Source organism: Medicago sativa, chromosome 5 (assembly GCF_051527215.1).
Source record: "Medicago sativa cultivar Bolivia chromosome 5, Bolivia_mono, whole genome shotgun sequence".
Lineage (NCBI taxonomy): Eukaryota > Viridiplantae > Streptophyta > Magnoliopsida > Fabales > Fabaceae > Medicago > Medicago sativa.
The window spans coordinates 14,870,357-14,882,151 of NC_140753.1; the positions used below are offsets into that span (position 1 = coordinate 14,870,357).

General features: G+C 34.6%; 1 protein-coding gene, 1 long non-coding RNA gene and 1 pseudogene across 3 annotated transcripts; all 3 read right to left on the reverse strand.

The window, feature by feature from the left end:
* Positions 1-492: 492 nt before the first annotated feature.
* On the reverse strand, positions 493-1,699 carry LOC146920397 (uncharacterized). Its single transcript, XM_085713835.1, has one exon. The coding sequence runs from the start codon at positions 1,575-1,577 to the stop codon at positions 621-623; it is 957 nt and encodes a 318-aa protein (XP_085569961.1). The 5' UTR covers positions 1,578-1,699; the 3' UTR covers positions 493-620.
* Positions 1,700-3,185: 1,486 nt separating this feature from the next.
* LOC146920398 (uncharacterized) lies at positions 3,186-5,538 on the reverse strand. Of its 2 annotated transcripts, none has more exons than XR_015011771.1 (3): positions 5,356-5,538; positions 5,142-5,227; positions 3,186-4,694 (listed from the first exon to the last, which is right to left on the reverse strand). It is a non-coding gene; the product is annotated as an uncharacterized LOC146920398 (long non-coding RNA). The 2 variants fall into 2 exon arrangements; XR_015011772.1 differs by having other exon boundaries at positions 3,186-3,522; positions 5,356-5,533.
* A 954-nt stretch (positions 5,539-6,492) lies between these two features.
* Positions 6,493-10,108, reverse strand: LOC146920399 (uncharacterized; annotated as a pseudogene).
* Between the last annotated feature and the right edge of the window lie 1,687 nt (positions 10,109-11,795).

The window sequence follows — 11,795 nt, forward strand, 5'->3', positions numbered from 1 at the left end:
TAGTAGAAAAATGATATAGCATATATGCAATTCAATATTAATATCTGAGAATCAGGTTGTGGCTGTGAGTCAGGCAACTCAATCTCAATTGCACCATCACCATGAGTTGATGTCCACCCTCTATGCCTAATTGGGACACCATAGTTGCTACACCCTTTGCTATTGTGACCTTGGATACCACACCTTGCACAAGTTATTGCAGGGTACTTTCTCTTGAGTTTGCTTGAACTAGCACCATCTTCATTCCCATCTTTCCTTCTTTGCTTCTTAGGTCTCCCTGTGCGCCTTCTTATTGGTGGGGGAACTGGTTTGTTAAAATTAGTAACTTCCCAAAATTCTTGTCCTTGAAGTGGTTGGATGAAGAAATTGTAAGAAGCTTTATAAGCCCCTATGGTTAACCATCCATGACAGTAATCTTCTGGTTTTTGATTCTTATATGCTATGACAGCAACAACATGAGCACATGGCGTACCTAATAACATGAATAATAGTGGGTGAGAAACATATTAACCAATGTAAATGAGTGTTTAAATTGACATAGTGGGTTAGAAACATATTCAGTCTATAAACATATATATAGTGAGCTTAATATGGCCTAAAGTGGACAACATTTACATTGGTCAACATGCATATGTTTTCTTAAATTGACATAGTGGGTTAGAAACATATGCAATAACAAAAATATGGTTATTGGCATCTTGACCCACTGTTGCAAGCAACTGCCCACCATAATATCCTTTCAAAAAACAACCATCAAGCCCAATAAAGGGTCTGCAACCAGTCTTAAAACCCAATTTGCAAGCCTCCAAGCATATGTAAATCCTTTGAAATTGAGGAGGGGCATTAGGGATAGGTATCACATCTATGAGGCATGATGATCTTGGATTCCTCCTTAATATTTCATGAGAATAATCCCATATCCTACCATATTGCTCCCTCAGACTTCCTTCCACCAACTCTCTAGCCTCTTTGATTGCCCTAAACAACTTTGAGTCATTGACATGTATACCAAACTCCCTTTTCAAGTAATCAAAACAGTCACTATAAGTGATGCTTGGTTGAATCTTAATTTGATGTTGGAGCTTGTTTACAACCCACTTTCTAGTTGCTTGCTTGTTCTTGAAACCTCTGCAACATGTATGATCAAGATAGTAAGTCTTGACTTGAAAGCTTTGATTCACCTTGCTCCATGAACAATATATCTCCCAACTACAATCAGCTTGGGCACACTTTGCTTTTGCTCTTTCTTTGTCATTCTTAGCCCACCTTATGTTCCTTCCATAAAAGATGTTGTAATCTTTGACAGCATTCTTGAAAGTCATCAACTTCTCAAACTCCATGCCAATTTCCAAGTGTATTTGACCAAACTGTGCATTTGGATCAAACTGAGGGAATACATCTCTCCCATTCCCTTCTCCTTCACTGCTAATTGGACTTTTCAATTCTTCAGAATGATATGAGTTTACATCATCATTCTCACTGCCTACATCAACATGCACATTACCATAGTTTTCTGCCACAGGCACATTAAAATCTTCCACTGGCACATCAACATCATTTTCTGCTACTTCCTCCATATCTTCTGGCTCATCAGCATCATTTTCATCTTCAACTGCAGCATCATAATAATCAAACTCAACATCATATCCATCCTCAGCTTCATAATCATCCTCAACATCATATTCATCATCCTCAGTGTGTGTGTGTTAGAAGGTATATACATAGAATCCTCAGAGTCATCATCACCAGGCATATGATCATTTGCAGCTGCATTTAAATCAGGTATCTCTTCACCATTTTCTTCAGGCACATGATGGTCTTGAGGATCTTCTTTCTCAGTCTCACCAACAACTTCTTCACCACCAGTGAGTAATGGTACTGGAACTTCAATCACAGGATCATCCACATCATGCTCATAATACAAGTGAACTTCATTGTTGGATCTAATAGCAATGTTCACCATCCCAACAACATCAGTGTCATTAACGACTTCAAACAATCCAATTATGAACCCTAGCTCAGCATCCAAACACCAGATGTGTGAAATCTTAAAATAGCGAGCACAACTCTTCACAAGATCATCAAGCATAAAGCGATTGATGTAATCAGTACATATGTCTTCCCAAACACAAAATTCCCCTCCAACATAGTCCAAATCATCATCATCAGCGATGAAATGTCCACCAAGATGCAAAATCAATGTTGCCTTTGGTTCCATCTGATCAAAACATATACATAAACACCATTATTCACCTTCGAATCCCATAGTCAGTCTAAACCATATACATAAATCAAACCCAAAATGTTTTTTACAAAAAAAACGAGATCCATTTTATCCATTTTAATGTTGTGTGCAATAAACTAAAATAAATAATGTTCTAAGCTATTCGTCTTCATATTAACAAAGTATTTTACACATTATTCATATTTTGCAAGTTTTTACACAAAACAACAGCAACAACAACATCAACAAAGCTTAAAGGTGATGTTTTTCTTACCTTAAACAAGCAGAAGCAGGATATGCGAGCAACAAGACAACGACGGGAATAAGTTGAAGCTCAAAGACACTATCAGTTGGTTTCCTTTTAGAGGAGCTCAAACAAAGAAACACTTTTGAGGGGGAAAATGACGTTATATTCCTTTTATATGTGCTAGCAACTGATGTTATTCTAACACTTTCATTTAAGTCCTGTCTCTTTATATCCTCCTTTGCCATGTACGCTCATGAAGTGGAAAAACAGGCCAGATCAGCAAAGAAAACGGCCAGTTAACGTTTTGGACCTAAATGACTAACGGAAGAAACATTGGGGGAGTTTTTGATTCGTTTCGGTGAGCCAGGGATGTACCTGATAGCGAGGTACACTTTCAGGGACGAAAATGAGGGTTTACTCTTTTTAAAAATTTGTATTGATAAGAACTTGAAAAATTATTTAAAAAAATGAATTTAAATATGTGAACTTACTAAAAAGATAGAGACAATTGTATGCATAAACAAATGTTCAAGAGGCTTAGGTCCTGAAGGTATTTATTTTATAATCTACTATCGTACCGTGCCCGTCTGTCCGCTTTTTCTACTGCGCTAACGTGTGTAACCCATAAACAATATGTTTTTCTACTTCTAATAGTTTTGTCCATCATATATCAAGAAAAACTAAACCAATTTAAGATAGATCATATACATGTACTATGTGCTTGATCTAAAAAATAAAGAATCAAACTTGATCAAAACGTAAGATGATACATGTCCATTTTTAACATGTTTTACTACTCAACTACTAAGTTTTGATTAATCAACACCAATAATTATCCTGCTTGCGAAAAAGAATTAGCAACTGAATGCCCATGCTGTCATTAATCTACACTTTTGATAAGATAGACCAGGTTGTGTAATAATATCCTGATCATTCTCATATTCATCCCATAAGTTGTAGGCATTTATCCCCATCATCTGTTTGTTTTCGTGTTATCCGCAACTTCTCTTGAAAATTTCAACTATCTGATGCCTCCTTTCTCAAGTTTGCTCTGTTTCAAGAAAACTACAATTCTTGAGTTAATGAAATTAAAATCCGTTTAATCCGTCCAATTAAGAAGACAGTCAAAGAATGATCAATATGGAAATATTTATAAGACCTCGATGATCATCTAAATGAAGTCTCACTCTCATTATTCCTCTCCCTTCATCAAATTATGAAATGAACTGCCTAAAATGTACATGTAATTTGTCTTAAAGAACTTTTGAAACCATTGATTTCGGTGTAGAAAGGTGTTAAATAATTTTGTTTCCACTATATGTAAAATGGATTGTCATACACCTCCTTCATCTTCTTCCTTTGAAAAAGAAAACTCCTTCCTCTTCTTAAGTTTCTTATTAAAAACAATAAAGGAGAAAGTGAAATGTGAGAAAAACAATATGAGATTTAAATAAAGAAACCATTAATTGAATGTCATATAGTTTCTGATGAATTGAGAACAATGCAAATATAAGAACTAATTTTAATCATTAACCCTTTTTTTTTTTTTGGGTAGTGAACCATTAACTTAACTTACCTATTGTTGAGATTGTGTTATGTCTAAGCAAGCATATAATAGGGTTATCTATTTTCATTTTGACTATCTCTAAAGGTGGGACGAATCTCTTCAACATCCAACCCTCAATAACCACAATGACATGCACTCGACCCATTTCACAATTCAACAATACGTAATTCAATATTTCTAAATCAATTTCTGCAAGCACCACAACATAGATGAAAAATGTAACACAGCATATTCATCTATTTTTTTTTGTAAAAAAAAGCATGATGAAAACAAAATTAATACGATTAGGCAGTAATGAACACAAACAATTATAGTCCTTAAACATTATTTAGTCCTTGCATCATGGATCATGAGTCACACCTTTCATTTTAAACAACCCATGCCCGAAGAAAACAACCATAATAAAACCATCAACAACCACAAAGAAGAAAGGAAAGACTAAGAGAGAAGTTTGTTTAGTAAAATAGCAAATTGAAAATTGAGAATCCTATTATGGAAATTCTCTTCACCCTTTCTTTCTCTCCATTATCTGTCTCAAACATGGGCCATTTCGTCTTCCCCTTCCTCTTCATTTACCTCTTTATCCATTCTCCTTCTATCTTCTTACATTTTTCTAATCCATTTTATGCTTGTCATCAAGTCTCCACTTTAGTGCACTTTAATCAAAGCCAACAAAAAAAGTTGAAATAAAAAGTCAATTGGTGGTTTTTTTATGGTGTGAAATCAGTTTAGTAAATAGTATACGCTTTAAAGTGGGTATAATATTCATTTTTTTTTTTTTATAAAAAAAGGGGTATAATATTCATGTATTTTACACTATCGATCAAGATATCAAAATACAGTTACATTAAAGATCAAAAGTAAAAGTGTTTGAAATTAGAAATTAGAAAATACTACAAAGTAGAAGGGGTTATAATTGAGATTTGTATGCATTTCAAAAATAAAATGTAAAATAGTATATTATTGCATAACAAACAATATAAACATAAAATCATCAAAGAAGAAGGATATTTTGACACTTCATAATACGCTGTTGCTTCCTTTCTTATTGATTAAATTTTTATTTACAGTAAGCTCTTAAATAAATGAAAAGGGATTATTACCTTTGCAATTAATCTAATGAGAATCATAATGGCTAAGGTCCAAAAATTATTCTCTATCCATGTAATCCAAATGTCTTGATTTCACCCTGCATATGAAGAAAGAGACATCCAATACCATGGAATCGTTGGAAACAAATAAAAGCAAAAAAAAAAAAAAAAAAAATGCAACCAAAACAGGAAAAATAAATCAATCACAAAGAAGATAGAAAATAACCAAGTGAGAAGATGAATATTCATAATCAATACAATGGTGCAACGCTCAACCAACTGCCTTCTTCTAGGTGAATGATGAGCATTCCAACAAACAACCAATTTGCTTCTGCAGAGACAACCAGATTTCTCGGTGGCAATTTCCCGTTACAAATATGGGACATGTTGATCTTATTATGGACTGGACCCCCTCTCCTTATCTTTGTGGTGTTTTAATTCAAAGAGATGTTACATGTTGATATCGAATATGATTGTGACTCACAACAAATTTCAGCCCGTGTACATCTTCCTGCGGTGCTTGTTTAAACTGAAATCAGTACTCATTTTACAATATTCAAAAACAATTTTAACTCTTTTTACGGAATTAATTATATTTATATTTTATCTCAAAAGCAAATATCGCCCTTACCAACTAGAGTTTCTTCATATGGGGCTAATTAACTCTACTTATTTTCAACACCAAAAGAACCTTACTTATCAGCCGCCACATTTTTATGTCCTTGAATAAACTCAGTTTTGTTTAGAATTTGACGTCAATGACAGCAACTCTATTATTTTGACAGCAACTCTATATTATCTTGACAAAAACTCTTTTATTTCTGCAAGGATAGTATATGTTATAAAAACGGTAAAAATGTCATAACGTATTTACTAAGAATAAAGAATAAATTCAAGTTAGTTTGTCAAAAAAAAAAAAAAAAGAATAAATTCAAGTTGTAGCTTAAAGGACAGAAGAAAAAAAGCCGAAATTGTTTTGTTGGTGCCGTGATCAAGATTTAAACTCTGACTTCTCCACTTATATGTATGAGTTTTCATGATTATTGTTATTTGCAGGTTTAGATTTTACATATATTAAAAAAAAGAGAAAAATGTTTTAACGAAAGTGTCTTATTAAGTATTAATGTATTCATCATTGCAATAAATTTAAAGTACCTCTCAAAAATAAATGTAAAGTACAAAATATTTTATTGGGAGTTCAATTAATATCAATTAGATATACAATTGAAAAATAATAATTGATATTATATTAAAAATCGAAAGGGATCATCTATTTTGAAACATTTTTTTTTTATGAATAAATCACCTACTCGATTTGATGAATAAGTATTTCTAGTTGCATGTGAAATACGTTCGATTTAAAAAAAAAAAAGACATAGACACACACGCGATATATCAATTTTGTTTTCAAATCATTGTTTTTCTTTAATTGAAGAGAGAAGATTTTTTTTTTTTTTTTTACAAGAAGAAACTTATTGCATTTCATTCATAATAATAGTAGAGATACAAGATGGAATCCTAATATGAATATGGAAACTAGCATGACGCGAAGCCACTTTAGCGAAGCTATGAGCGACTTCGTTGGCTTGTCTCCGAATAAACCTAACATCAGAGGTTACTAAATCAGAAGCTAATATGCGTCTACAGTCATTGATCACTGCGCTAAAATTAGAGACGCCACAATTACTACCATAAAGACTATCTACCACAGTTTTAGAATCAAGCTCAAAGTCCACAATACCCAGCTGCAGATCGCGAACCCAATACATTGCTGATAATGAACCTAAAGCCTTACCCAATTCCACATCAAGGATCGGAGTCATCCATTCAGTTTTGGCTAACACATAATGACCTTCATCATCTCGAATACACACACCAATTTCGACCCGATTCAGAGCTTGAGAAAAGGATGCATCAACATTACATTTAAACCTGCCGGGACTTGGTTTAATCCACTTCAAATCATTCGGAGTAGTGGGAGACTGAGGGATAGGATGACGAATAGTCTAAGCATTCCTCCAACTAGTAAGGAGGGATTCTGCACGAGCACAAATTGTTTGAGTAGTGTCGGTAACATTGTTCCATACCTTATTATTTCGATGCTTCCATATACTCCAGAGGGTCACGCTGAAAACTTGTTTTTGCTGTTGATCCAGGTGTTGTAAGATGGCAAACACATTGATTGAAAAGCTTGCATCAATATCAAAAACAACCATCAAAGGGCTCCAGAAGCCGATACGCTACCAACAGAGCATGCTTTTATTACACATAAAGAACAGATGGGTGTTATCCTCACCAAAATCATCACACACTGCACACCTATCAGTACATTGATCTCCTTTTGTTTGTAAGCGGATTCTCGTGGGCAAACAATTACGACAAGCTCTCCACATGAAATTCTTAACCTTCGGGGGCAATTTTAAACTCCAAACACGATTCCAATTACCCGGCACACGGTGTTGTACAACTGCCATATCATGATTCAGAATATCATTATAAGCACTTTTAACTGAATAAGCACCATCCCTCTCAAACTTCCAAACAGGCACATCATGAGTCACCGAAGGAAGTAACAGAGTATTAAAAATATTTCTGGCAGTAGCACTGTCAAAAAAAGCATTAATTAGCTCCATATTCCATTGTTTTTGGGGTGTAACCAATAAGTCAGAAACAATGATAGATGGCCACTCCAAATGATGATGAGTAGACGGTACAATTCGTGCAGCATTACTGAGCCATGGGTGATCCCAAACTGGTATGTGTTCTCCTGTGCCTATGCTCCACTGAAAACCACGACGAATCACATCTTTTACACTCCATATACTACGCTAAACATAACTAGGATTATGGCATATACTAGCTCCAAAATAATCACTTTGAGGAAAATATTTAGCTTTGAGTAAGCGAGTGATTAGAGACTCTGGAGTAGAAACTAACTTCCAAGCCTACTTGCCAACCATAGCCATATTGAATGCCTTAAGGCCCTTAAAACTCATACCTCCAAACACCTTAGGAACTGAAAGACGTTCCCAAGATAGCCAGTGTAATCCTCGAGAATTCTCTGAGTTATGACCCCACCAGAAGGAGTTCAACATTTTTTCTATTTCATTAATGAGGCATCCCGGCAGAAGGAAAACACTCATCGCATATGAAGGAATAGTTTGCAAAACAGATTTAATGAGAACCTCCCTTCCAGCCTGCGAGAGACATCTACTACTCCAGGAGTTGATTTTATTCAAAATACGATCCTCAATAAATTTAAAAGTTGCATGTTTGCTGCGTCCAATCATAGATGGCTGCCCAAGATATTTACCTGTACCCAAAACTTGACGAACGCCGAGAGTAGCAGCAATGAGGTTCTTTAGATCATCTGGAGTATTGCGACTACAAAATAATTCTGACTTTTGAAGATTAATGGCTTTCCCCGAGGCTTCTTCATAAGTAGCCAATTTTTTTTTCCATACAAACAGCCTCATGTTCACAAGCTCTAAAGAAAAGAAAACAATCGTCTGCAAAGAGAAAGTGAGAAATAATTGGTGCATCTGTGCATATCCTAGCACCTCTAATATCATTGCGACGTTCAGCTTCACGAATAAGAGAGGAAAGACCTTCATCACAAATGATGAACAAATAAGGTGAGAGGGGATCACCCTGACGAAGGCCGCGCCCTGGCACAATAGGACCCATCGATGCTCCATTAACCAAGACTGAGTAATCAATTGTCTCAACATAAAGCATAATCCAGCTAACCCATTGAGATGAGAAACCCATTTGAATCATGATATCTTGTAGGTAATCCCAATCTAATCTATCATAAGCTTTACTAATATCCAACTTAAGTGCAACATCTCCACTCTTTCCTTTAGCCTTAACCTTCATATAGTGTACAATTTCAATAGCCACCATAGCATTATCTAAGATGGACCTTCCTGGAACAAAAGCTGACTGATTAATAGAAATACACTTATTGAGCACCTGTTTGAGTCTACTTGCAAGCACCTTGGCTACAATTTTACACACAACATTACAGAGAGCAATATGACGCCAATCCTTCGTTGATGTCTGAGAATCACCTTTTGGTATAAGCTTAATATTAGTAGAGTTGACATGCGGTAGGAAAGCGCCACTTGCTAACCAATGACAACCTGCCTGATAAACTTCAGGACCACAAGTGTCCCAAAAATGTTGATAAAAACCTGGGTTAAAGCCATCCAACCCTGGACATTTATCTGCTTGCATGGAGAAAGCTGCATGTTTGAACTCCTCTAAATTGAAAGCTGCAGTCAACATATCATTATCATCCCCGGTGATTGAAGTTTGAACCAAGTTAATAACACTTGCACGAGAACTCTGGGATTTTTGAAAGAGATGCATGAAGTAATCACGCGCAATGTGCTTCAAACCATCTTCAGACCGACATTCAAATCCATTCTCATCCTCAAGGTGTTCAATTCAATTCAACTTTTTCCTTGTGGTGGCTGCCGCATGGAAAAACTTCGTATTAAGATCTCCATCACGATACCAAAACGTCTTTGCAAGCTGTTTCCAAAAAATATCATCTTTGATCAACAATTTATCCAATTTGTGTCGTAACATGTTGAAATAACTCACATTAGAGGCATCCACATGCGAACGAACAACTTCAAGCTTGTGTTGAGTCTTGCGGATTTCTTGTCTTGTATTTTGGTTGACATTCAAGCTCCATTTAGATAGGTCAACAACGCATTGTTTGAGTTTATGCACTAGATGACGCTCATCATAACCCTGCCATCTTTGAGAAACAAAAGGTCCAAATTCAGGTTCAACTAACCATGCATTTTCAAAGCGAAAACGACGTTGTTCAGAATTAGGAGAGGGTTGCGGTGCACAGTCTAGCCAAAGGGGGTAATGATCAAATGAAGTGGTAGTAAGACATTCAAGCTTTGCATTCTGAAATTTATCAAACCAACTATCATTTGCCATTGCTCGATCCAACTTTTCCTCTACGGCTCTGTTTGGTAAAAATAACGGATAACTGATAAGCTAGCTGATGCCTGATGACTGATAAGCTAGATGAAGTGTTCGGTAAAATTAGCGGTTCAACTAGCTTATAAACATAAAATGACATAAAAGGGTATTTTTAATGCATTATAAAATTTGTATCAATTGATATTTAAAATATTTAAAATTTCATAGTTTAAACATATTAATCTAATATGTCTTTCATATGTTATTTTTAAATTCATAAATTGGCTAATGTTTTATTTAAAATTGATTTTATTTCAGTTTTTAGACTTTATAAAAAAAATTAAACAAAACCTTTAAAAAAAATAATTGTTACCCGCTAAAACAAAATTAATCGTATTGACCCAAAATCAAACAAAATTTTGTTTTTAGACTTAAAAACAAAATTAAACATAACGTAATACAATTTATTTAGGTAAACGTAACATATATTTTTTTAAGGAAAAATGTAGTTTTTATTTTTGTAAACATGAGCATATATTTTGTAAAAAAAAATAAAAGAGTGAACATATACATTTAGTTAAAGTGAAATCTGGGATTAAAAGTGTCATGTTTTTCTTCAACGTAGTTATTTATTACAAAGGGTAAATATGGATTTTGTTAAATTGATAAGGGTAAAAATGAGACAAAAAATGAGAAGCTGTAAGCTATAAGCTCAAACACTACTTAGAATAGCTTCTGAAAAATAGCTTATAAGCTCGTGAAATAAGCTATAAGCTCATGGTCAAAAAGTGTTACCAAACAGAGCTTTTTTTGTCAAATGAGCTTATAAGCTATAAGCTAAGAGCTAATTGCTCTTTTTTGTGGTTTACCAAATAGACTCTACAGCTCGGCCGGTTCCTAAACTTTTAAACCAGGTGAAAGCATTTCCATCCATATGAATATCAGCCAGTCCAGCATCCAAAACAGCTTGCCTGAAACCTTGAATAAGCCAGGGTTGACGATTCAATCTTCCTTTCTTTCCATTACATGATAGCTGCACCACATTCAACAGCTTTGTCAACGTTATCGATTTTCCACTTTCATATGATATGATTATGAGGCTCACAAATAGTCAAATGTAACACATGATCATGATGATGATATGATACATTGATACTAATTAAGTGTAAACATGGTAAGAACTAGAGAACTCGCGTCGAGGATATGATATATACAAATCAAGAAAGTGGGATCCGATGCCACTACTTTTATATGGTGAGATAATGTGAAGCCCGGATACGAGATACGATACGGATACGATACTGCACCGATACGTTGATACGGAAAAATTTCAAAAATTAAGATACGATACGGTTGGGATACATTAATAAAAAAATTATATAATTAAATGTATAATATAATTATAACCATTTTTTAATATGCAAATATATTAACAAACAAAAAAACCAGTCACGGGCTTGTAGCACATCAACATAAATATAAATAATATTGACGATTAAAAGAGTGATGATTAGTCAATTACATACACAATATATATATATCTTAAAAAGGGCACCATCAGTGCTATACTATATCCGTTAGTGGTATAGTTTATCGATCAAAAAAAGAAGCACTATATCCAAAAAAGAACACATCAGTACTCAAGAGTTAAGTTATTTTAGTTAACATTAACTGGGAAATATTGGAGCAGGTATCGGTGCATGATAATTATCGGACACT